Below are 24,714 nucleotides of genomic sequence, written 5' to 3' on the forward strand. Positions count from 1 at the left end.
GATCTTGGTAGCATTACTCTGGAAACAAGTGCATTTTCCTAAGTGATTGATAGGTTTGGGAATTTAAATCATACACGGTTTAGATTCCTACATGTTCCGTTCCTTTCCATTAATCAACAACAACATTGTCGTGGATGGAAAATTAAAGCAACAGTTTATATTTTTGAGAAACAGTGAGCATCATTCTTGCCGAAGTGCAGCATCATTGAAGCCATTAAAGAATAAATGACTGATTGAGCACAATAATGGACTGAAGTGATTTTAGGTACAGTTTTTATTTTATTGCAAGGCACACAATCATATATACAATGCATAATTATCACCTTCTAAGTACAAGATATAAAGAATATACATTAGAGTAAAGACCATATGGATATGCTTCTGTTTCAGAGAAGAAAACCGCCTTAGGGCAAGCAGGTTCATGCCCTCTTGGGAAGACGTTTTCATATTTATGCTGAATCTTCCAGGCAGCTCTTGCTTAGAAAATAAATCTACTGAGTGGACATACAATCTTGTCACAGTTTTCTCCTGAAAAAGCTCTAATTTAAAGCCAGCCAATGTATTATTCCTTTTATTCCAGTTATTCTTATGTCCCAGTACTAGATGAAACACCTATAAATTGCCTGATTAACAGCTATACAGATTTAAGAACTTTATTTCTCAGTAATGCATCACAGAATGAAACCATGTTCTTAAGACTTCTGTGAATTTTCCTTGATTTTTTTCAAAACTATCTTTGCAAACTATGCTTCCTTTTTAGTATTAAGTCTGGAGTTTTGACTTAAACTCTGCATAGGGGATGCATCCAGATTCACAGAGTAACACAAAACACTGACTTCTACTCTTCTTCCAGTCGGAATTATGGTTTTTCATCCTCATTGCCGCCTCCTGCACAGTTTTATTTGTCTGCATTTTTCTGACCCCTCACTAGGTCCTGTCTTCCAGTTCTTGCCGGGGAGGGGAGAAGGGGCTCATGGAGGAAGCTGAATTCAAGGTTAGATACTGGTCCCAAAGAGACACAGTGGACAGTACACTCCTTGCCGTGATTGGAGAACAGGAACATGACGAGATGGGACACAGACACACACTCTCACACACTGTGCATGCACACAGTATCCACACATGCACACACACACACACATAATGCACGCACACATACACTCAACTCTCACACACACGCATACACACCTTTGACAAAGAAATATATTGGTGTAAGAGATATTTTTCCTAACATACATGATTCACTTCAACATCCTTTAAAGTACTGCCCTAAAATGACATAGCCGTCCTCTCCTCTTCTGGTTTGGGGACTCTGGTGCTTCCAACAATGGAGCGGCTTGGAACACCATGACCTCACGGGCACTGAGAGCTGTTCCTCTCTCTCCTGGGGCTGCAAACTTAGACACGAAGAGACGCAGGACGCTCAGGCTAACCTTTAGGCTGCAATAATGGCAAGATGCTATAAGGGTGTGTGGAGTGTGAATCTGAAGAGACTGTCATATTTCCCACCTCAGCAGGGTTTGTTCCTGGAAACCTCCATTTAAATATCCCTCTCATATGATGGCCAACATTTTTAACCATGGGGTGAATGTCAACCAGTACTTAAGCCATTCCTAGGTACTTTTAGCTATAAGAATACAAGGGCACCTAAGAAAATCAATGAAATGTAGGAAATGTCGAAAGGACAGTTCATTTTCACCAGGGAAAACCTTGCCCACTGCATTCACGCAGCTGTGCTACGTGCCGTGAACACCTGCAAAGGAGACAAACAACATCACAGTAAAATTCTGAAACCACGTACAAACTCTTCCATGCAGGGTATGTTTCCAAAAGGAGCGAGTACACACACAGGAGAGAAGGTACTCAGCGAACAGAACTTATCGATGTAGTGATGACGGGAGTTATATCATCTATACATTTGATTTTCCTATAAATTCCACAGGATGCTGCCCTAATAACATACAGGCTTAAAGAAGAGATGGGTGTTATTTCTAAATTAGCCCTTTCTTCTGCCCAGGCAAATTGCAGAAAAAGCCATTACCTTGAAACCATACGTTTCAGGGGAAAGACAGAGGAATGTATACGTCATCTGGAAGTTTTAGCAAAATCACCCTAAATGTGCTGCCCGTTGGCATTATCCTCAGCAGGTGTGCTCCTCGTGCAGCATGGTGCCAGGTATGTCCAAGCCCACGAGCGACATGATGTCCTCATTCAGCCCACAATTAGGATCAATTTTACTTCTCGCTGAAAGCCACAAAATAGTACCTCAAGATTTACATGAGCAAGACGCCCTCCTTCCATGAATAGAGAGAAGCTGGTAGCAGCGATATATTCATACAGAGACGCTGCTTAGGAGCTAGACTCTGCCGAGGCTACAACCTGGGAGCGAGTTAAGCATTTCCTGATTCCTTAACACATGAGTTCTGGGCTCAGAACACCCATTACAGGGCTAACGGGCGCTCAGGGAGTCATGGCGCCGTGACTGATCCCCAGCCGGAAGCTTATGCAGCAGCAAAATATCTCGGCATCAACCCTGAACGACTTGGGATCTCATCAGCGTGCCCTCGGGAAACCATCTGGCGGGGAGGCAAGCCCATTCCTTATTTGTACGTACACTGTTATTTACAGAGGAAGCTCTATGTATAGTTGGTGGTATTTAAACCACTTTGTGTCTCTTGACACCAGGACATGCTTCATCATGAGGTTATTTATCTGAATAGCATGCTAAAAACAAAGAAACCATAGTTTTCAAGAGGTGAAACAATAACCACCTCTTGCATGTTTAAATGACTTTGTAAACATCAGGACAGTTTCCTACTACACGTGAACAGCAGACGCCCCAGGTGTGGGTGTCTTAAGCGGAACTCCTCACCATGCAGCCACAGGAGATGCGTGTCCACACGGCGGTAAGCGAGCTGGCCACGGGCCCTGGACACGGTTTTCCTTCTTAATGACGTTGCTGCTGTCAGTGTTAAGTGTCCGGATTGGATGCCCGCTAAGCTCTGAAACCACTTTTCTTTTCTTTTCTTTTTTCCTAAACAGAGCTTTGGACTCCACGTTGCATAGGAAGGTCACAGCAGATGGGTCCTGAACGAGATCTAGGCAACCGGAAGGAAAAGGCTCGTTTCTTGGTCCCTCAAAGGAACTGGGAGTCGGCCTCGCTTCCCATCCCTAGACAGGGGCTGCATCTCCTTGCTCAGACCTCTTGCGCTCTGTCCCCACAGCCTTGATGTCTCCACTGACCTGGGTCGCTAATGCAGCCTGCATCTCACCGCCTCGGACGATGAGATTTCTGAAAGTTTGTTAAAACTGCTGCCCTTCCAGCTCAGACTGCAGTAGTAATCTGAGTTAAACCTAGATCGTTGAACTCCTCTCTACCCGGAGAACTGCAGGACGACATCTCCACGACTAGTCATACTGGTTTATTTATCCCATCAGCATCCCTCAGGTGGGCAGGATCCTGAACGGTGTTTCTGACTCTGTCAGTGCCCTGGCGCTCCATCCTCATCTTAATTGGAAAGCAGAAGTCCCTGAAACACCGCTTGAAGTTTTCATCGAGAAACGCATAGAGAATGGGGTTTAGGCTGCTGTTGGTGTAGCCTAAGGCGATACAGAAGTAATAGCTGGAGAGCGCAGCCGTGCTGTAGGAGCTGCTGCCCAGGGCCTCCACGAGGATGAAGATGTGGATGGGGGTCCAGCAGATGACGAAGACCGCCACCACCACCAGGACAAGCCTGGTGATGCGACGGAGGTTGCGGTCTTTCTCTCGGGAGCCGGAAAGGAGCCGGACGCTTTTTAAGCGCAGGATCATGAGGGTGTAGCAGACGATGATGATGAAGACGGGGATCACGAAGGCAAAGACGAAGACACAGATCTTCATGACGAGGTCCCACCAGGAGTAGTCGTCATCCGGGAACTGCAAGGAGCACTCGACGACGTCCATGTCTGCAGGAGGTGACAAAGCAAAGCCACGAGAGGAACATCAGTGGTTAGCTCTCCCCTGCAATTTATATAGCGCCTTCGGTTGCAAAGGTCCAATCATGGTGAGACGCTATTACCTGAAGCAGATCACCAGTTAGGAGTGAATGCCGTGCATATTAACCGTGCTATCTCTGCACGTAGAACAATGGAGCTGGAAGGTCACCATCCACTGCTAACAAACACAATGCTACAGAATAAATACGATTAGCCAGCAACACGAATTATCTCGCTGTGGAATGGGCTGACGCGGGGGATTCTCAGAAGAGCTAAACTGTTCATTTAACGCATGAGTACCTGTTTGCACTCCCATACATTAACAGTTCTCCCAGATCAAAGGCTCTGACAATAGAAGCTAGTACCTATTTGTAATAAATGATTAAGTATTTCAAACCTAGCCATTCGATTTAACAAAAGCCAACTTGTCCAAAAAACATTAAGTGGCTTACAAGAAATCACTATGTGGGTCCATAAAAATTTAAACAACATTTGTCTAAATATGACCCAGCTGTTGTGATTTAATGGAACCAGTGGTGGTCACTGTGATTGAGAGCATTGTTGAAACATGAGTAAACTTTTGAAGAAGAAAGAGACGGAGGAGGACGAAAAGGAGGAGAAGAAAATGGAAGAGGGGGGGAGAGAAAGGAGGAAGAGAGTCACCGTCATCACCGTCATCAACGAAGTTCATAAATCAGACACGTTTTTTACTTTTGCCAACGTTGACTATGTAACAGGTAAAACGACTATGTTTATAGGATAGCTTAGAAAACGGCTTTATTTGCTCTGCTTCTCTTTGCTGGACAGTATTCTCTTTGGAGTGACCATAATATTAGAAAGAGCAGAGACCCAGGATAAGAACATTTTATAATACAGAACTCCCACTGGGGGCCCGCTTACCCCTCCCAGGCTCCCTTTTCCCCAGGCATCAGCCACTGAGCACGGAGCAGGCTAAACTCTCTTTGTCCTGATTCTTCTTTAGATAAAAGAATCATGAACAATACTAAGTTGTAATTTTTAGAATGAAAATATTTTCTTCTGACACTGGAAAACCCGCTTCGAAAATAGTATAAGAATATTTTTCAAATAGTGAAAGAGCTCTAATAGTGGTGTTTTCTAAAACATCTTCATGCGCCCTTAATCGTATATCCCTTAGTAAAACAAGATCTTAGAATTTCGATTAGACAGACTTTAAAACACAGAGAGTATAATCATTTTGGCCAATTAATAGAGATGACTATCTTAGAGTCATTTTCTATCAACTAAATACCATATCAAACCTTTCAATAGTAAATGAAAGCTCCCAGAAGAACTTGTAATTTTTGATTCCCTAAAAAAGCCATTGTCCAAAGTACCATTACTAGGAAGACTCCAAGAAACAAACAAGGATCTCTCTTATTTTTGGCTTTAGTGTTTATGGAAATAAGACCAAAGTCATTTTTTAAAAATCATCACTATCACCATAGAAGAAATGCATTTATTCAACACCTTTTTAGGGTGGCACGTTGCTACCTGGCTTCCTTGAAGGTTGTTTCTTTCCTGCTTAACTTCTGTGTGTTCCAACAGTGCCTGCTTCTTGTGGCTGGCCTCAGCGTAGACGTCACCTTAGAGACATTTATACAGAGGCTGACCCATGTGAACAGACCTCTTCCCTGCAATTCATATTTTCTATATATTATACTTATTCTACTTTTATCGTCGTAATAATAACAGAAGCTAGACAGAAACCAGACAGAAGCTCTTCAGTAATAATGTGTTGCCTTTCCTAACGTTTCTCTCTCCATCCAGAATGTAAACTACCTGAGGGTAGGTAACTATCCACCTTGAATAATATTCAGTCCCTGCCACATAGGGAGGCAGGAATACATGGTGTTTGAGGAGAATAATTTGCTAAATAAACAAATTAATACCACAAGGAAACCCTTGAATGAACATATGGACTCAGTACAGTAGTTACTGTGGAAGAGTAACCTGTTAAGATAAGCAAGGCAACGTAAGGGCTGACGTTTATGATTTGGAGACATCTTTTAGCTCTGAGGGTCAGCTTCCTCTCGCATGTAGTAGGAGCTCAAAAAACGTTTAATGAATGGGTAAAATAATCAACTGCAAGACTTTTACAAGACTTTGGAAAACATCCAGTGATAGAGTCGTAAATATCGTCGGGAACGTCCATGAAGCTGAACTGGTACCTACAAGGGGAAAGGAGAGTACGGAGGCGACCACCAAGGAGATCCAAGTCCAAGCACCCATTCTTATTAAATGTTTGATTTCAAGAAAACAGAGTGCATCTTTATCTTTAAAGATATATCTAGGCTGAAAGTGAAGGGACAGAAAAAGATATTCACTGAAAATGGAAACCAAAAGAGAGGAGAGGAGTAGCTAGCTATACTTACCTCAGACAAAACAACCTTCGAGTTAAAAACTGTCACAAGAGGCGATTTTATATAACGATAAAAGGGTCAATTCATCAAGAGGATAAACAATTGTAAATATATATGCACCCAACACTGGAGCACCTAAATATAAAAAGTATATATAAACGGAACTGAAGGGAGGCATAGACAGCGATACAATAATAGTAGGGGACTACAATATCCCACTTTCAACAATGGGTAGATTAACCACATAGAAAATCAGTAAAGAAATGGCAGACTTGAACTCAACAAATATACACAAAACATTTCACTCAAGAGCAGCAGAACAGGGGCTTCCCTGGTGGTGCAGTGGTTAAGAATCCGCCTGCCAATGCAGGGGACATGGGTTCGAGCCCTGGTCCGGGAAGATCCCACATGCCACGGAGCAGCTAGGCCCGTGCGCCACAACTGCTGAGCCTGCACTCTAGAGCCCACGAGCCACAACTACTGAGCCCGTGAGCCACAACTACTGAAGCCTGCATGCCTAGAGCCTGTGCTCAGCAGCAAGAGAAGCCACCGCAATGAGAAGCCCGTGCACTGCAGTGAAGAGTAGCCCCCACTCGCCGCAACTAGAGAAAGCCCGCACGCAGCAACGAAGATCCAATGCAGCCAAAAAAAAAAAAAAAAAATGCCAATGCCAATCAGCTCTGATACAGTGTGTGGAGATCACCTAAAGTACTCTTCTTGGTCACCCAGGAGTCTTGACATGCAGTGTGAAGTACACACCAAAATGAGCACGCTAGCCGGTCTGGAGACAATCTTTCATCACATAAACAAAGCATGCTTCACAAAATAAAAGACACACGGAAAGGATGGAGCCCTCCTACAAGACTACTCTTCTCTCATTTCTCCCTCTATTAGTTTTGCCACACAAACTAATCTTCTGCTGACACTGGGGACTCTTTTCTGCCATTGCATCTGCACTCGTCCATCTCCAGCACCTCCTTCCTGGAAAACCCACATCTATCTTCATTTCCTTTCAAAAACCTAACTGAAATCCATTTCTTCTAGAATGTCATTTTCTGACAATGATTACAGGCGTTGTGGTTAAGTCGACAAGTATAACTATTTACAAGTAGAACTGTAAAAATCAATTCTTTGTTTGCCCTGGGAAAAAATCACCCATCTTCTTATGTTACTTAGCCCATCGTTCTCACCCTCCCAGTGCACATGCAGCATCTGCTCTTGAATCTAAGTTATTACGCACCAACCCCTAGGGCTCAGAAGAGTTTCCTGCAATTTTATTTCATGTGTTGTGTGTATGAAGAAACAAAATCCTGAGTGTAACTGATCATATTTTAAAGTGCTTCTCTGGTAAAGTTTGGCTTTTCTTAAAATTTACCAAGTATTATAGCTTAACACTTGCAGTGCTTATGCTGTAAACTCATTTTGTAGTTTAAGAGGAAAAAGATTATGCTTCATTTAAAAATGTGTGCCATGCAGGATAAGCTATGATTTTAGCACCTGCCTTTTCACGGCCATCTGTACTCACAGGTGTCGTGAGCCCACAAAATAAACTGGAGCATTCAGACAACTGCTGAAGCGATAAACAGCATTTATAAAGTCCAGAGTGATCATTCTGCTCCCCCACCCCAGTGAATTTCTATTAAGACCAAAGATATTTTCACAGCTTTACCTTCTACAAGTAAAGCTAAGCTCCTAGAGCGGTAGTTCTCACCTTGGTTACAGGTCAGAGTCACCTGGGGAGATCTTAAACATCTTGACACCCAAACTGTGCCTCAGGTCAATTAAACCAGACCCTCCGGAGTGGGACCAGGCAGCAGTATTGTCTAACGTACCCAGGTGATTCCAACACACGTCCCAGGGTCAGGACCACTGTCCTAGAAATACAGGAAAAACATCAAATGTCCTGTTTGCATGGGGTAGAAAGTAACGAGTCCAAAATCTGATGGTTTTGCTTCTCTGTACTACCATCCATCTGTGAACCTAATTTTGAATGGCCTACGCCCACATGAAGCTGCCACGATAGTGGCCCGGAGGTTAACCCCTAGGGAAAAAGAGTAAACAGCCAGCACGACTCTAATGACTCAGGGTGCTTTCGGGGAGGAAGGAGCGGAGCAAGGAGGTGTATCTTAGAATTGCCAGGACGCAACAAATTGTATTTTAACAACCCACATGACTGTGGTTCCTTATTTCATCCCCACCCCTCCAGATTCCAGTAAGCGCTTTCTGAATAGGGGATAGGTTGGGTGCCTGTGTTCCGGTCATGCCATTAACCCATCCTATGTTTAGATGTGGAAAGGAACACAAAACTGTTTTATTTCTCATCTTCCGTGGATTTAGCATTATATTTCCGTTGGCATTTGGCTTTTCTTCTAGCTATGTGGCCTACTCACTCCCACATTAAGAGTTTGTGTAATTAGAAGTTATATTCTAAAAAATGAAACGATTTAACCAAATCACTTTGCTGAACACCTGAAACTGACACAACATTGTAAATCAACTCTACTTCAATAAAAAATTATTTGTTTTATGAACAATGATAAAATCAACAATTTTTAAATGAAATTTAAAAAGTCGCCCTTACCTTCCCTGACTCTGGTTCCTCCAAGGACTATGGCAGAGATGCCAACAGATGAAGACAGGATCCAAATACAGATGTTGATGACCTTTGCCTTCAGGGGCGTGCGGAAGTCGAGAGCCTTGACTGGGTGGCACACAGCGATGTACCGGTCCACGCTCATCATGGTCAAGGTGAAGATGCTGGTGAACATGTTGTAGTAGTCGATGGAGATGACGATCTTGCACAGCACGTCCCCAAAGGGCCAGGAGTTCATCAGATAGACCGTGCTCTGGAAGGGCATGGTCGTGGTAACCAAAGCATCTGCTAAAGCCAGGTTAAATATATAGATGTTGGTTGCCGTCTTCATCTTTGTGTATCTAAGAGACAAGAAACAAGATTATTTCTCTCCATCTTCCTGTCATACCCATGATGTAAATGTGCCGCTGGGTTATTGAGTTTGTTTTTCATTCACTTATTCTTTACGTATTTATCATCTAACATGTAAAAGGACTGTTCTAGACATTAGGGGTAGTAGAAAAATGGGCAAACATTTCTGACTTTATTTAGCTTTTATTCTAGTGCTTTGTTCCAAAATCTATTTAATTTTAAAAGGGTAAAGAAACGAGTATAGACAGACAGATGAGCATACATATAGATCTTTTCAACAGACTTGCGTGTGATACAGGTCTTTATTTTGTGACTGACAATTCATTTTAATCCTACCCAGAACTGCTTAGCTTTGTTCATTTTTTAATGCTTTATTTTGTTTCACTGTGTGAAACAAGATAAAACGTACCCAACTTTTCCTCAAGGAAGGTTTACCCAACTTTACTTTGAGAAATCACTCTTTGTAATTATGTCTTTTAAAATGGTTTTTAGTTTTAAATACATTCAATTTCAATGACTACAACACAACTAAGTGTTGATTTTTGTCTACCAGTGTCCCACTAGCTTTTCATTTTAAATGCATTATGTAAAAAAAGCAGGCTGAGTTCTTCCCTTGTACACAGTATAGCATAAAACATAATCTGGTACGGTCGGTGAGAAAGAAATCTGTTTTCCTTTACTTTCATCTTGAGAGATTTATAAAGCACACAATGTGTTTCATTTTCCAATTGAGGGAACAAAGAATTTCAAAATAGGTCAGAAATATTGCCTTTCAGCCCAAATTATTTCTTTCAGTTTTAACATGAAGCTTAGAACAATTCCATTTTCTACTAAAACTGAATTAAGAAGATTAAGAAGATTGTTTTACTCAGAGAACGCTTCCTTAGAGACCTGCAGGGCATGAAGTGTACCAAAGTACATCAGCGGGTTTTCTGAGGCCAAATGCTAAAATATGTTGGGAAAATTCATATATTAATTACTTTCTACACACCTCACATTTGTGGACCTAACCGCAATTAATTCAGCCAGGTCCCATGTACCCACAAGGAGCCAGACATCAATGTTAGGGCCTTGATTTTAATTAAAAAGCTTCTTTGTAAGGAGCCAATTACGGAAAACGACTTCTACTTTGGCTGTAAAGTCAATATCAGTGGTATTGATTGATCACTGTGTCTGTGCTGCTCAATCCATAAACGTCCACATGACACTTCCGTGACAGGTGGTGACACAACAGCTCTGTCTCCCCTTTTGTAGTCCCTGCGGTCTGATGCGGAGTCAGACAGTCCTGAGTCTGAACTCAGTGTACGACTTTTCTGAGTTTCAGGTCCCATGAAACAAGGACAATAAAACCGAACTGACAGGACATGAGATAAAGGCAGGAGACAACCTGACTCAAAATACCCAACACACAGGATCACACTGCACTCAGGGTCCCACCCCGGCACCAGTCTCCCTGCCTGTTTCCTCTTCCTGCCTGTGCTTGGATGAAAGCATTGTGAACACTTGTACCCAAGTCAGTACCTCTTGGCCTCCGTTTTGATGCTCTGTTAACTAAAGAGTGCCTTAATCTGGAGAGCGAGGAGTTTATTCTAAAATATGTTTTGCTTTTACATTTTTTACTCAAATATTATTAAATGGCCCATAAGTTTTAGAAAGTGATTGAATGTATACGCCCAAGACTCCGGGCACAGGCTTTTAAAGGCACAGATAACTAAGCAAGTGCATTTCCTGAGACAGAGACAAATGTTTCTTTTTTTTTAAAACCATTTTTTAAATTGAAGTATAGTTAATTTACAATATTGTCTTGGTTTCAGGTGTACAGCAAAGTGATTCAGTTACACCCATATATCAATACACATATACGTGTATTCTTTTTCAGATTCTTTGCCATTATAGGTTATTACAAAATACTGAGTATAGTTCTCTGTGCTATACAGTAGGTCCTTGTTGATTACCTATTTTATATACAGTACTGTGTATCTGTTAATCCCAAACTCTTAATTTATCCCTCCTCCCACTTCCCCTTTGGTAACCATACATTTATTTTCTATGTCTGTGACTCTATTTCTGTTTTGTAAATAAGTTCATTTACATCATTTTTTTAGATTCCACATATAAGTGATATCATATGATATACGTCTTTCTCTTTCTGACTTACTCTGCTTAGTATGATAATCTCTAGGTCCATCCTAGAGATTACACAAGCCCCCCTTGTCACCATCCTGCTGCCACTCTTATTATGCTGTTAGCGTCACCGTTCATCACCCACTGCAGTCCTAGTAACTGTTACAATCCTGTAAGATACAGCAGCCCCACTTCCTCTGAAGAGGAAGCAGCCTTAGAGATGACTCTCAGTGCTTCTCGGAATCCATCCCTAATAAGTAAAGGAATTCAGGACCATAGTCCAAAGTTTCTTAAGGAGTCAGAAATTTTATCAGAGGACTAACGGGATTCTGTGAATCCTGCTACTTCCAGCAGCCAAAGGTTGAAGAACATTCTGATAAGTGTGGTTTAGTGTGCATGATGAGGGCAGAAAACATGTGACAGGATGAAACGGGGCCTGGTCCAGGGAATGCAAATATAAAATATTAGCATCTCACCCCTCGATGGACAAATGCCGTCAGCACGTTACGGTGTTTCAGGTTCTCCATAAGCAATACCCATTTTTTTTCAGGTGAGGAAACTCAGCAAAGAGGTAGTAACTGATTTCCTCAAATTTGAGAGACAGTGGGAATTAAAATCTGAGCCTTCCGAGTAGTCGTCAAACTACTGCTCCAACATCATGAAAAAACAAACACCCTACTGGCCATTTTTCTGAAGAGACTCCTTTAATACAGCAAATAGCTAACGGCCGATAGAAAGCTCCTGAAGAAACACTGGTCTGGCGAAAAAAACGAGCGTGACCAAAGGCTCCCGCCCCACGGGAACCTGGCCACTACCCCACAAGCCTGGAGCCGCACCACGAGTCTGAAGGCCCCAAACGCCAGACTCAGGAGGAGGACAACTCTACAGCACCTGGGAAGATGCAGCCCTTTTTGACCAGCGGTGGGAGAACAGCACAGTGAGAGATGGGTTTCGGCACTCTTTTCCCTGCATGATTTATTCATCCTCCTGGGCATGCTTTCCAGATACACAGCATTCTAGATTTTATGTTTAAAATAACCAGACATGATGGCTGTACTGATGTGAATTCTCAGGAGAACTTATTTGAAAACATAATAAGTTTGCTTCATTAAATTCTCCAGATACTTCCGGTTCATCTCAATGAAATGAATTTGCTATACATCCTTTTAGATTATTTACTACTGAAATTATGGTTCTTTACTCAAGGGCAGTAGCTTATTAATTTTTTTTTAAAGAAGGGAAATTCAGCCATGGTTTCTCCAGTGATCTGACTTTGAAATTGCCTCAATCTATAGTATTTTAAAGGAGTCATATTCACGTAGGTATCAGGTCCCTGATACTCTCCTACCTGCAAAGAGCAAAAGCTTTCATGAGAACAGAGGAGTGGGGCGTGTCTCCCATTCCTGCCTCTTGTGACTGCAGGTACCAGGCTGCTAGTGATGGACAGCCAGAAGGGCGGGCAGGCATCTCACTGGGTGCTGCAGGAGAAGGGGAGGAAGGCCGATGCAGAAGCAATGCTTTCACTGCAATAGCCAGGGCCCCAGAAACTACTCATCCTCCCTGCACTCACGGCCCTGAGACCCAGAAGGAATGTTCTAGTGCGTTCGGTGGTGCACGCTGGGTGAGTGTTTATCACGCCCAGCCACACCTGGTAGAAAACTACATATCTCAAGTGACTGACATGTTGCTTCCTAGTGTACAACTATCTGGATACCTAGAAGAACATAGAATTCTTAAGTGATTTTTCCGTTTTTATACAGAAAACTGACCTAGCTAAGGTGAACCACAGGGTGCCACAGAGAGGTGACACGGTCACCCTCCTCTCTCTCTTTCGTGGGAAGGAAGTGTCCCTACAGTAGGTGGAAAGCAACACAGTAAAGCAGAGACAGTTTAGAGTTGCGTTGTGAGGTTAAAAGAGTTAATACTCGACAGAACCTTGGAAAATCGCTCCTATTGCCACAGCCGATCGTTAAAGCCTCAATAACTCCAGCCGTTCTTAGTCTGAAGGCTGCCCCGCTCAACTGCAGACCAGTTCCTTTGGGGTATCTCAGTTCATCACGTTTTATGCTTTTCTCATTTTTCATTTAAATTCTGACTTGCTTGGCCAGTGGAGTGGGTTAAAAAAAAAAAAAAAAAAACAAGACATAAGCCTTTTATAATATTAGCTTCACTCCTAAAACCTATTCTTCCTACGTTAGTCTTCCTTATCTAAGACAAAAGCCAGCATCCCCTCCAAAGAAAGAAACAAACAAAAAACCATTGGCTGATTTTCTGTCAAGGAATAAATGAATGTTATTCTGAAACTATCTTTTGTTAACACGGTATCTTGTTAAGCCTGTAAAACTTGCACCACTGAAACCATGTTAAGGCAAATCTTAGAAAGGAAACCGTCCTGCGGACGTAGAATTTTAGGGTTTTAGCTGAGCACAGAGCACCCCGTCACCCTCCCACCTTCAACCGCCAACCCCCGGTAGCGACAATTGAGTGTGTCCACAGGTTAACCTGGAGTAAGGGAGATGCCTGCTGCCCAGTCCTCCCGAAGACACTGCTGGCTGCCCCAGAGACACAGCTGGAGACACGGTCAATGGAGAGGTGCTAGCTTCTCCCAATGGAGAGGTGCTAGCTTCTCCCAGCGAGAAGTCAGTGCCTCCTGAAACTAACTCTAAGACAGGCACTGGGAAAACCTGTAAAGGCAACACAGTCCAAAAGGGATTCTGAAGACTACAGTTTTGCCCAAGTCTGTTAAAGCTTAAGAGCTCTATACCTGATCACCACCTTGTTTTTTTTTTTTCTTTCTTTCCTTTTCTTTTTTCCTGTTTTTTTTTCTTCCTCCCTTCCTTCCTCCCTCCCTCCCTCTCTCTCTCTCTCTCTTTCTTTCTTTCTTAGCAGTCATTTAGTCTCTGCTCTCTGAAACAGCTCCATGAGGATTTGGACGTCTGCGATGTCCCACAGCAAAGAAAATAATTCCATTTAGCTAATCCATATAAACAGTGGCAGTGAAGCCAATTGTCTCTTTTAAGAGCTTATCAAACAATAAAATTACTTCCAGAAATTCATGATAGGCTCTTCTGAAAATAATTTCTGAAGTTATTTTACTATGCTTGCTTTAATGGAAATGTTGGGTGTTGATTCAAAGAGAGGATTCAGGAGAAATTACAACATATTTTTTTAAACCAAAGCCTAAGGTAAGACTGCTGTTGGATAGCCACACCCCTCTGCCTTTCCTCTCACACCTCCCTAGGTGTCCCTTGGTGACACTATCTAAGGTCGGCTCCCTTGACATTTTTTTTTTTTTTTTTTTTTGCGGTACATGGACCTGTCACTGTTGTGGCCTCTCCCGTTGTGGAGAACAGGCTCCGGACACGCAGGCTCAGCGGCCATGGCTCACGGGCCCAGCTGCTCCACGGCACGTGGGATCTTCCTGGACTGGGGCACGAACCCGTGTCCCCTGCATCAGCAGGCGGACTCTCAACCACTGGGCCACCAGGGAAGCCCACCCTTGACATTTGACAGAACCTGGAATACCTTGCACATACAACTGCAGTGATTACAAGCAACACTTGCAGGAGGGGGGGCTAGGACACCTGTCGTGGAAAGAGGCAGGCAGTGTAGCAGACACTCTGACTGGCTCACCCCATCCCCCCTTCCATACTTCCCCAAATTGGTTATACCACACAGTTTTGGCGGGACGGGCATAAGCTCAAGCATGGGGTCCCCACTGACTCAGAGGTGGCCTGAGTGAGTCAGATGTTCTCAGCAGAGTGGAGCGTGGGACTTCTGTCATGCCTGGGGAAGAAACACCCTGCCCCCTAATTTATGAGCCAGAGAACAGGTACCTTCGTGAGGAACAACTCCATGCCCAGCAAGCTTGGGGGCGTTAGCTGCCTTTGGAGAAGAAATCTGAGATCAGGAAATGGAACGATTTCCAGAGGATTTCTGTGGTTCTGTTGTTTTCTAAGCCCCTTACAAAGTTACCTGTTTCGGCAAATTCCAACACCGCCCAAGATGAATGATAGGGAAGCCAGAGTCTTCTACTCCAAGGGCAAAGTCAGCAGAATGATGACCCCTAGAGGTCTTTATTATGGTAGCAAAGTATTAATGAAAACTAATGAGAAAAGGAAAAGGCAAAACCTGAGACCAAGCACCAGATAATTTTCCGATTTCTGTTATTTTTTTCCTAATAATTTTTCCTTGCGTATCCTTACACTCAATCTAAAAAGAAACATACCTTTATAAGAGTAAAGCTTTTCTTTAAATTAAACAAAAGAAAAAATATATGTACGTAACTTCATAAAGACTGAAGCTTGAAGTGTCTTCTTAAAGAGAACAGAAAATGGATAAGCGGTGTTTAGAGCTGAATTGTGTCCCTCCAATTCATATGTTCAAGTTCTACCCCCCAGTACTTCAGAATGTGACTGTGTTTAAAAGTAGGGTCTTTAAAGAGGTGAAACGAGGTAAAGTTAAGGTAAAATGGGGTCATTAGAGTAGGCTCTAATCCCACATGACTGGTGTCCTCATAACAAGAGGACGTTAGGACACAGAGAGTAGGGATGTCGTCTACACAGACGACCATGTGAGGACACAGGGAGAAGGCAGCCGTCTGCAAGCCAAGGAGAGAGGCCTCAGGAGAAACCAAACCTGCCAACGCCTTGATCTTGAACTTCCAGCTTCTAGAACTGTGAGCAAACACATTTCTGTTGTTTAAGCCACCCGGTCTGTGGCACTTTGTTACGGCAGCCCTAGCCAACTAACACAGGCAGATGTCTAGAAGTCTGAGCTACCTGTGAGATAATCGCATAGAGCCATCCAGAAGGAGGCCAGCTGACTCTGCAGCTGGGGATGAATAAGTGGGAGAGAGATACACAGACTCAGGACTGGTCAGAATTTCCCTGACAGTTACGGCCACAAGCATGGACGACACCACTAAGAGTGATGGTCAGTTTGACAGGCCATCTTGGCCAGGCTACAGTCTCTGAATATTCAGGCACTTACCAAGGTGCGGCTGTGAAGGTGTTTTGTAGATGTGGTTAAAGTCCATAATCAGTTGACCTTAAGCAAAGAAGATGACCCTAGATGATCTGGTGGCCCTGGTCCAATCAGTTGAAAGGCCTTAACTACAGGGCTGCGGCTTCCCTGAGAAAGAAGAGATTCTGCCTGGGGAGGGCAGCCTGCCTCTCCCGATGCCTGCGCTCGGGGCTGCAGACCCGCCTAGCCAGCCCCGCAATCGCGTACGCCAATTCCTTGGAATAAACCCTCAACACACACATCCCCTACTGGTTCTGCTCCTCTGGCTGAATCCTGACTAATACGGAGGGTGTGCAAAGTGAGGACAAAGAGAGCTGAGAATGCTCTGGAAAAGAGGAGCATTTAGGGAACGTCAGGGAAGAGGGGGCTGTGATGGAGGCTGAGGAGAAACCCAGCGGATGTGGAAGGAAGTCAAGGAGAAGGTGAGACTGGTCCAGCATGCCGAATCCCCAGGGGAGTCAAGGGACAGCCAGGCCGAAACAAGCATCCGGACTGTGGGAGCTTCAGCTCTGGGAGAGGAGTGTCACATCACAGGCACCCCCAAGGTGTTGGTAGGACCCAAGGTCGTGGATCAAGGGCTGAGGTAAGAACATCCTACGCCAGGACCACAAACCCCAAAGCCTGGAGAGGGAGGCTGGAGCGCTTAAATTTTAAGGTTTTCAAAGTGAAAGGTTAAAGTACCCTACCATTAGGCAATTATAGCAGTTGCTACACATTAAATGATGAAAATCCTTGAAATCCTAGATTATCTTCACAAGATACTGGACAGCATTCCAGGTGTTCAAGGTGGGAAAAGCTATGTGTAAGGCAAGTCTAAAAACAGTCAAAGCTTTTTCCACAACCCTCACTTTCTCCCCAGGTCTGAGCTGGCCATCCCAGACCTGCACCTGCCCTGCCATCCAAGCGTCCAAATTCCATCTCCAGAGTGACTTCCTAGAGAACTCAACCAGGACTCTTTTGCATGTACAATATTTCAAAATGACGTCCTTGTTGACACAGGGAGGGGGAAGGGTAAGCTGAGACGAAGTGAGAGAGTGGCACTGACATATACACACTACCAAATGTAAGGTAGATAGCTAGTGGGAAGCAGCCGCGTAGCACAGGGAGATCAGCTCGGTGCTTTGTGACCACCTAGAGGGGTGGGATAGGGAGGGTGGGAGGGAGGGAGACGCAAGAGGGAGGGGATATGGGGATGTATGTATACATACAGCTGATTCACTTTGTTATACAGCAGAAACTAACACACCATTGTAAAGCAATTATACTCCAATAAAGACGTTAAAAAAAATAATGTAATGTCCCTCTCAAAAGTGATCCCCCATCTTTTCAGGCGATGCTGGTCAGCCCTCAACGTCAATCACCAAAGCTGCACTTGAATTCCACACTCTGGCTCTGCTCTGAGTTCTGATGAGCAAACCACCGCCTGCTGCAAACCATCTTCAGCCCTTTTCTCTCCTGAGCAAAATAAACCCAAGTCCATCAAGTTTCCTTCTGAGGTTTCATTTTTCAATTCTTTGACCCTGTATCAGCTTGAACAAAACGCTCCGTAACACTCTCAGCCATGGATTTAAGCCAACTATTGTTTCAGTAGGTTGGCTTTCCAGGGTGAGAAGAGAACTCTTCCCTCTTCATTTACTATCAAGTGGGGTGGGAGGAAGGATGATGTTATGTGAACTCTCTAACTCCTATTGTATTTTTAGCTGAATTTATCCCCTTCACACAAATTTTAATCTTGGATATCTTTGGAATAGATATATTCAATTTATAATTATACTTTTTTATATTTATCATTAAAAATCCTAGTCAATCTACAATGATTCTTTCTTTCTGACATGTCTAATGCTCCCCGTGGAGTTCCCTTTGCATATATTTTAAGATTCTTTATTCTTTTTAATCCTAGACTGCAGGGCTATATAAAAAGTTGTAGAGCAACTAAGAAGCCCTTCTCAAACTCAGAACTTCAAGTTCTCATTCAAGTGACAATAAGATGTATCTGTCTCACTCAAGCACTTAAATATGATGAGAAGGAACAGAGTGGGTTTGTTTTTAGTATCCTCTTTTCATGTAACAATGTTTTATTATAAGACAACAGCCGCTGTAGCAAAGATCTTCTAAAAAATTTAATTATAGTCTAGAATACAGCTGTCTTTTCTTTTCTTTTGGTTACTATAATCTTCCCTCCAATGGAGAGCAGCCCTAAAATTACTAATGACTTAGGAAAACAATGTGTTTTTAAAATATTCCTCCTTCTGTATCTTGTACTCATCACTGATAGAAATCCTGTAAAATGCAATAAGCAATTATGAAAAGCAAGGTTACCAAGCTAGAGACGCTAATTGTAGGTGAAAAGAGCTTTATAATATGTAATCGTAAGCTTAAATGATGGTTTTCAGTTCCAGAGCACAGATGAGGATAAAAGACCCGACATTTCCGAGAGAGAGAGAGAGAGAGAGAGAGAGAGAGAGAGAGAGAGAGAGAGAGAGAGAGAGAGAGAGAGAGAGAGAGAGAGAGAGGAGGGAGGGAGGGGGAGGGGGAAGGAAGGGGGAGGGAGGGAAAGAGGGGGAGGGAGGGAGGGAGAGAGAGAGAGACAGAGAGAAAGCGGTGTTTGAAACATTCATGCTACTGCAGGTATTGTTCTTAAAGTTCATAATAAAGAGATATTAGTTCTTCACCCTTTCAATGTCCCTAAACAGCGTGACTTGCAGCCTTCCTTTACTTCACAGGAACTTCTCAAAGGAATCTCAGCTTTGTAGTCACTCTCAAAGGTGCAACTGCAGAGCATTAAGTCTGCCAGAAAGGGAAACTTCTCAAAGAGAATCCAGACAATGTTAGGATTTTTTTTTTCTCTTGTTTCCTATGTTGCAAGAGGCCAAAAGAGAAATCACTTCACTTACCAGAAAATTTGCATATACGTGGATATCTGGATATTTATTACTGGAAGTTGACATCAATGTATCCACAAAAGAACAATAAAATCAAACCTTCAGTTCTCACCGTGGAAGATAAAAAGCAAAGCAATTTTTGGAAACCTCCAGCAGCTGTACGTTAACAGATAAATATTAGGGGGTTTATGTACAAAGGTCACTGGTATTCTAAACAAATAAGACGGCGTATCAGTACTAACAAGGCTCACGTATGGATACCAACCACCCTCAACAGTATGCGGGCTTTGCTTCATAAACCATAACACCAGTCTGACGAGCCACAGGAAATTCTTCAGTGCATTAGGTGGGCATGAATTTTATCTAAAGAAACATTTGCAAAGGGCAAAACGAAGTGCTCCAAACGGGCGCAGGGGCAACCAGGCAAAAGGCCAGGCAAATGGACCAGTTTCCCTCCCACGAGACACTGACCTTGCCCCTTGCAGGGACACCCCCTGCACTCTCCCTGTCCGTAGGGTTTTCAGTAGGGGTTTGGGGGGGGGGTCAGGGAGGGTCACTCCTAAATCCTCAAGACACCTCCGGCTGCTCGGCTTCGCCCTCTGTGAACCTCGAAGTCCCGCACCAAAAACTCTCCCAGGAAATCTCACTTCGAGGAGGCCACGCTCTGAGGCTTTGAGGAGCCCGACAGAACGGGATCCCCATTACCGGGCGGGCGCCCTCCGCGCGTCCTGGTGGCCGGCCCGACCTTCCCTCCCTGCTGCGGCCACTGCGGCGCCCGGACCCCGAGCTCACCGGACGATCACGAACATGACCAGCGAGTTGCCCACCAGGCCCACGACGAACACCACGGAATAGACCGCCGTGATGATGACCGGGATGACCGGCGAGATGTGCTCGGGCTCCGGCGGCGCGTCCTCGGAGCCTGCGCTGCCGTTGCGGTCCGGCTCGGCCCAGCCCGGGAACCGGCCGCTGCCGTTGGGGGGCAGGCAGGTGCTTGGGGCGCAGGTGGAGCCCGGCTCGCCGCGGAAGATCTGGACAGGGGGCTCCATGTCGGGCGGCTGCAGCTGCGGGGCGAGGACAGGCGACACCTGCGGGCTGCGGGGGCGAGAGAACCGGCTGGACCCCGGAGGCAAACTTTGGCTGCGCCCGAGTCAGCGCGCGAGGCCAGCGGCGCCGAGGGCCCAGGGCCCGCTGATGCCCACCCCGGGGGACTGGCCTCTGGCTGCCGCCCGCGCCTGCAGACGCGCCGCGGAGGCCAGGAGGGGCGGAGAGCGCGCCCGCCTTTCCCCCGGTTCCCGAAATCCGCTACCCTTGGAACCGTCCCCGGACCGCGGCCCGGAGCCCCCAGGGACACGAGATCCCTGGAGCACAGTCCTCGCTCCCAAGCACGGCGCCTCGAAAGCCCAAAGCTCACCTCTGAGCCCAGAGACGCGCGGGGCGACGCAGTGATGCCGGTCCGCGCGGGTCCTCGCGTCCCCGGGTCCGCTCGGCCCTCGGGTCGCCGCGCTCCCGCAGCCCCGCGCTCCGGCCGCGGACGCCTCCCCCCGAGCGCGTCCCCGCCGCTCAGCGCGCGGTTCCCACGAGCGGAGGCGGCTGAGCCCCCGGGAACGCAGCGAGGACGCGCGGGCGCCAGGGACCCCGCCCCGCCCCTGCCGGCCCGCCCGCCTGGGCCTGCGGCGCCCCCGGCCCCGCGCGCAGCCTCGGTCCGACGGCCCCCGCCGCCTGACAGTGAGCAGGTGGGCGTCGGGAAGGGTGCGCCGGTCCAGGACGAGTCAGCAGCTGGGGTACTCGCCGTGTGTCTAGAGCTGCTGCAGGCCCAGCTCTCAGGACACGTCTGCCTTCAGGTGAGGGGGAAATCGTAATTCTATTTGAGTGGCCCGTCCAAATACAGTAGCGAAATGATGCAATTGGAACGAGACCAAATCACAACATTCAAATGACTGAATATACATACATAGAATATTCTGTCCCTTTCAGCCTCCTCTGTCGGAGACGATGCACAGAACGCACCTTAAGGCAGCACCTGCGTTTCGTGGTGCTACCTGCGGAAAAGCAAGACCCCCGCCTTACTCAGGCCTCGGTGTAGGTGCAGGTAGGTGACCGTGTCTCTTTCTCCCACGTTAATCTCTGCAGCCCTCATGGTCCCTAACTACGGCACCTTTTCTCTAAAACCTCCGAGGGCCTGAGCCCCGCAGAGAAATTCGATCATCCTTCCTTCCGGTGACTCTGCCAGTGCCAGGATCAGGTTCTGCTGGTAAAAGAAACCCTCAGCACAGCGACCAAAAGGCTGGAGGAGGGAAACAGGACTCAGCCACTGAGATGAGGGCCTCAAGGAGACCGGAGAGGTTCCCCTTTCCCAGTTGGGTACTGGCGGCAAGATGGCTGAGTCTCCTGGGAGGACTCCTGTCTAAGACTGGCTGACTTCTTGAGACAAACACGGGCCCTCGCTTGCTTCCCACAGATCACGTCGGTGCCCACACCTGGGCACCATCATGGCCCATACAGGCATTCCATCCGCTGGCTGACAGCAGAAGGGAACCCCTACCTCTTCCGACACACTGTGACCCCCAAAGAGGGACGTGCCCACCAGGGCCCTACCCCAGCCTGGAAATGTGCGGGTCTCCTGGGAAGCGTGATGTGGGCCCCGCAGCACCCCTCCAACCCTGGTGCCCTAGGAGTCCTGAAAGTAAGTTTTGATAAATCTTATATTTAAGTCTGACTGCAGATTTTCATTAGAAGATGACATCTGCTTTCACAAAACATCGGAATGCTGTGACCTCCGTGGGTCTGAGGGTCCCTGTCTGTCAGGAAGATGGCAGACACATCTCGAATCTTCTCCAGATGTCTGGGGGCTCACGTCCTGACGGTGGGATCCCAGGCTGCCACCAGAGCAGCCCAGCAAGACGTTTGTTTGAAGTTCACAAAAACTGAGCAGTACCCATGTCAGAAAGTCGAAATAATACATTAAAGGAAAATAACTGAGAAGCGCGTGATTATCCATCTGTCATCCTGTTACCTATCTGTCTATTTATCTGTGAATTCAGCACTGAGATACAACTGCCTCTGTGCTACACACTTTGAAAGGATGTGGACAATATCTATCCTCCTCTTGCACTTATTTATCACAGAGGTTTTGTTTGTTTTGGTTTTGGTTTTTGTGCACACACACAGGTGGCTTGCACAGCTGGTAACGTTAGAGCTGGGTTCAAACACAGGTATTTCTGTCTCTTGCCATATGTTGATTGAACAGAATGATTTCATGTAAAGGAGCCTCTCTTCCCCAAAAGACAAAACAATATAGACGGGGATATTTAGCAAGAACAAAAAAGAAGAAAGGGAAGGGTATTACTTGAAAAGATTTAAGGAAAGTTTTGTTTTGTTTTGCTTTTTTGCGGTACGCAGGCCTCTCACTGTTGTGGCCTCTCCCGTTGCGGAGCACAGGCTCCGGACGCGCAGGCTCAGCGGCCATGGCTCACGGGCCCAGCCGCTCCGCGGCACGTGGGATCTTCCCGGACCGGGGCACGAACCCGTGTCCCCTGCATCGGCAGGCAGACTCTCAACCACTGAGCCACCAGGGAAGCCCTAAGGAAAGTTTTAAAGTGAAAAACTTTAAAGAAGTGTCCAAAAGTTGGTACAAGTCCAATAATTCCAATTCTTGATCGCCCCTTCCCATATATATATACACACTATATACAGTGTGTGTGTTAGGAGGGATTTTGCTGGAAAAATACCTCTCTAATGGAAACAGAATCCTGGAAAAATACCTCTCTAATGGAAACAGAATGCAGGACTCAGACCCTTCTGTCTTTGGTGAAGGAAGCCTATGAGCTATTGCAGGTGTACACACTGCACGTGTCTTTTAGACTGCAAAATGATGTTCTAATTTTGATCGTCGGTAAGAAACCTCTACTAGTTGGGACAGTCTTTGAAGGCAAAAAATTACTAATTATGATAAAAGTAGTTTTGTTTCATCTGAGTACTCCTATTTTTTTTACCAAATTAATGGTCAAAATAAAGTGAAGCCGAAATGGGCAGAGCGTTAAGAAGCCTTTAGACAGCTCTGGTTGCCAGGAGAATCTGGCCTGTGTCTCTGGACAGAGAGGAAAGCTACCTACTCCGTGGAGTCAGGTTGACATGAAATGTTATCATGCTCTTGGAGTAAAGCTTATAAAATAGGAAGGAAAAAGAAGCTGTTGGCACTCCGCACCCTGTTATACGCTGATGTGAAACAGGTTATTAAACTTACTAGCACTTTATCCCCACCTGCCATTCTGCTCGATGCAAACGCTATGTTTATAACTGCAAGTAAAGCTCTTGTAAAGCTGAGCGTGTGTTCAGTGATTTTTATTGACTGGTGCTACGAGCATCTTGGGTGATGGGTGCTCTGGCATTTCTGTCACATAGACTAGAGAACCCACCAGCAAACTGTGTCCGTTTGCTTTCTCATGTCTCCAACGGTAGACAGAAACCTGCAATGGGTGTATAGCTGAAGGGAGCAGTTTCATTTGCGTAGACCCTGGGTGCAGCCAGTGCAGCCTCCAGAAAGCCAGAATGCAGCGCCCTCCAGGTCACTTCACTCCTCAGACGTTGCCCAATGCCCCCAAGCGGAAGATGATGAAGAGGCAGGATTCTGAGGGTCCAAAAATAAACAGGGCAAAGGCAGTCCCTTCCCAAAGAGGATGTGCAATCTGGTGTGAGAGACAGATCGAATTTTTTTTACCTTTATGAGTAATTAATTAATAACAAACACAGCTAACCCTGGTAAGTGTTCTAGAGGAAAAGTGTTTAATAAAACAGACAAGCCGACAGCCAAGGCAGCAAGTTTGTGCGAGATGAAAAATGGCGTCCCTTCCTCGAGACGCTTTACTAATTAATGTCTGTCAGCAAATTGCCACGTTAAGGATTCAAGTCCCCTTCTGTCTTTGGCGTGAAGGAAGCCTGTGAGCTATTGCAGGTGTACACGCGGCACATGTCTGTAGGGGCCGTGAAGACCGGGCGTCAGGGACCCCGACTCAGTACGAAGTGGCGTCGAGGCTGACATTGGAAGACTGTGCGGCAGTTCCCCAGGTGAAGGGGAAGAAAGGGACCGTCCTCAGCAGGAGCCACACCTGTGGCGGCCGTGATGGGCAGGAGAGGACACATACGTGGGCCTGCGGCGGGGGGGGGGGGGGTCAGGGAACCTGAGTCTGGGGACCGGGGAGGTGTGACACCAGATAAAGGGGCAGCCGAGGCCCAGATCACACTGGGCTCTCACAAACACTTGGATTTCAGCCTGAGAGCAACAGACACTGGAGGATATCAGGTGGGGGCGGGTGGCATACTCAGATCTGGGATTTTTGAAACATCACTCACCTTTAATGAGTAGAATGCATTGGAGAGACAA

At 45.8% G+C, this 24,714-nt stretch overlaps 2 protein-coding genes across 6 annotated transcripts; one reads left to right on the top strand and one right to left on the bottom strand.

Moving 5' to 3' along the window:
* Positions 1–273: 273 nt before the first annotated feature.
* OPRK1 (opioid receptor kappa 1) lies at positions 274–20,866 on the bottom strand. Of its 5 annotated transcripts, none has more exons than XM_030859828.2 (4): positions 20,746–20,865; positions 20,124–20,426; positions 8,938–9,290; positions 274–3,945 (listed from the first exon to the last, which is right to left on the bottom strand). In XM_030859828.2, the coding sequence occupies exons 2-4, from the start codon at positions 20,378–20,380 to the stop codon at positions 3,413–3,415; spliced, it is 1,143 nt and encodes a 380-aa protein (XP_030715688.1). In that variant the 5' UTR covers positions 20,381–20,426; positions 20,746–20,865; the 3' UTR covers positions 274–3,412. The 5 variants fall into 5 exon arrangements, with proteins under 5 accessions (XP_030715688.1, XP_060143418.1, XP_060143421.1 ...); XM_060287435.1 differs by lacking the exon at positions 20,746–20,865 and adding an exon at positions 12,773–12,902 and having other exon boundaries at positions 20,124–20,169; XM_060287438.1 differs by lacking the exon at positions 20,124–20,426 and having other exon boundaries at positions 20,746–20,866.
* On the top strand, positions 20,780–23,584 carry LOC132593803 (actin nucleation-promoting factor WASL-like). Its single transcript, XM_060287652.1, has 3 exons — positions 20,780–21,175; positions 21,309–21,423; positions 22,046–23,584. The coding sequence occupies exons 1-3, from the start codon at positions 20,780–20,782 to the stop codon at positions 22,048–22,050; spliced, it is 516 nt and encodes a 171-aa protein (XP_060143635.1). The 3' UTR covers positions 22,051–23,584.
* The last annotated feature ends 1,130 nt before the right edge of the window (positions 23,585–24,714 follow it).

Source organism: Globicephala melas, chromosome 17 (assembly GCF_963455315.2).
Source record: "Globicephala melas chromosome 17, mGloMel1.2, whole genome shotgun sequence".
Lineage (NCBI taxonomy): Eukaryota > Metazoa > Chordata > Mammalia > Artiodactyla > Delphinidae > Globicephala > Globicephala melas.

Coding starts and splice junctions, on each gene's coding strand:
- LOC132593803 (XM_060287652.1), top strand. CDS start 20,780: ATGCCGGTCCGCGCGGGTCCTCGCGTCCCCGGGTCCGCTCGGCCCTCG. Junction 21,176..21,308: donor CAGGACACGTCTGCCTTCAG/GTGAGGGGGAAA, acceptor TGTCCCTTTCAG/CCTCCTCTGTCGGAGACGAT.
- OPRK1 (XM_030859828.2), bottom strand. CDS start 20,380: ATGGAGCCCCCTGTCCAGATCTTCCGCGGCGAGCCGGGCTCCACCTGC. Junction 9,291..20,123: donor GTCATGTTCGTGATCGTCCG/GTGAGCTCGGGG, acceptor CTTGTCTCTTAG/ATACACAAAGATGAAGACGG. Junction 3,946..8,937: donor AGGAACCAGAGTCAGGGAAG/GTAAGGGCGACT, acceptor CACCTCCTGCAG/ACATGGACGTCGTCGAGTGC.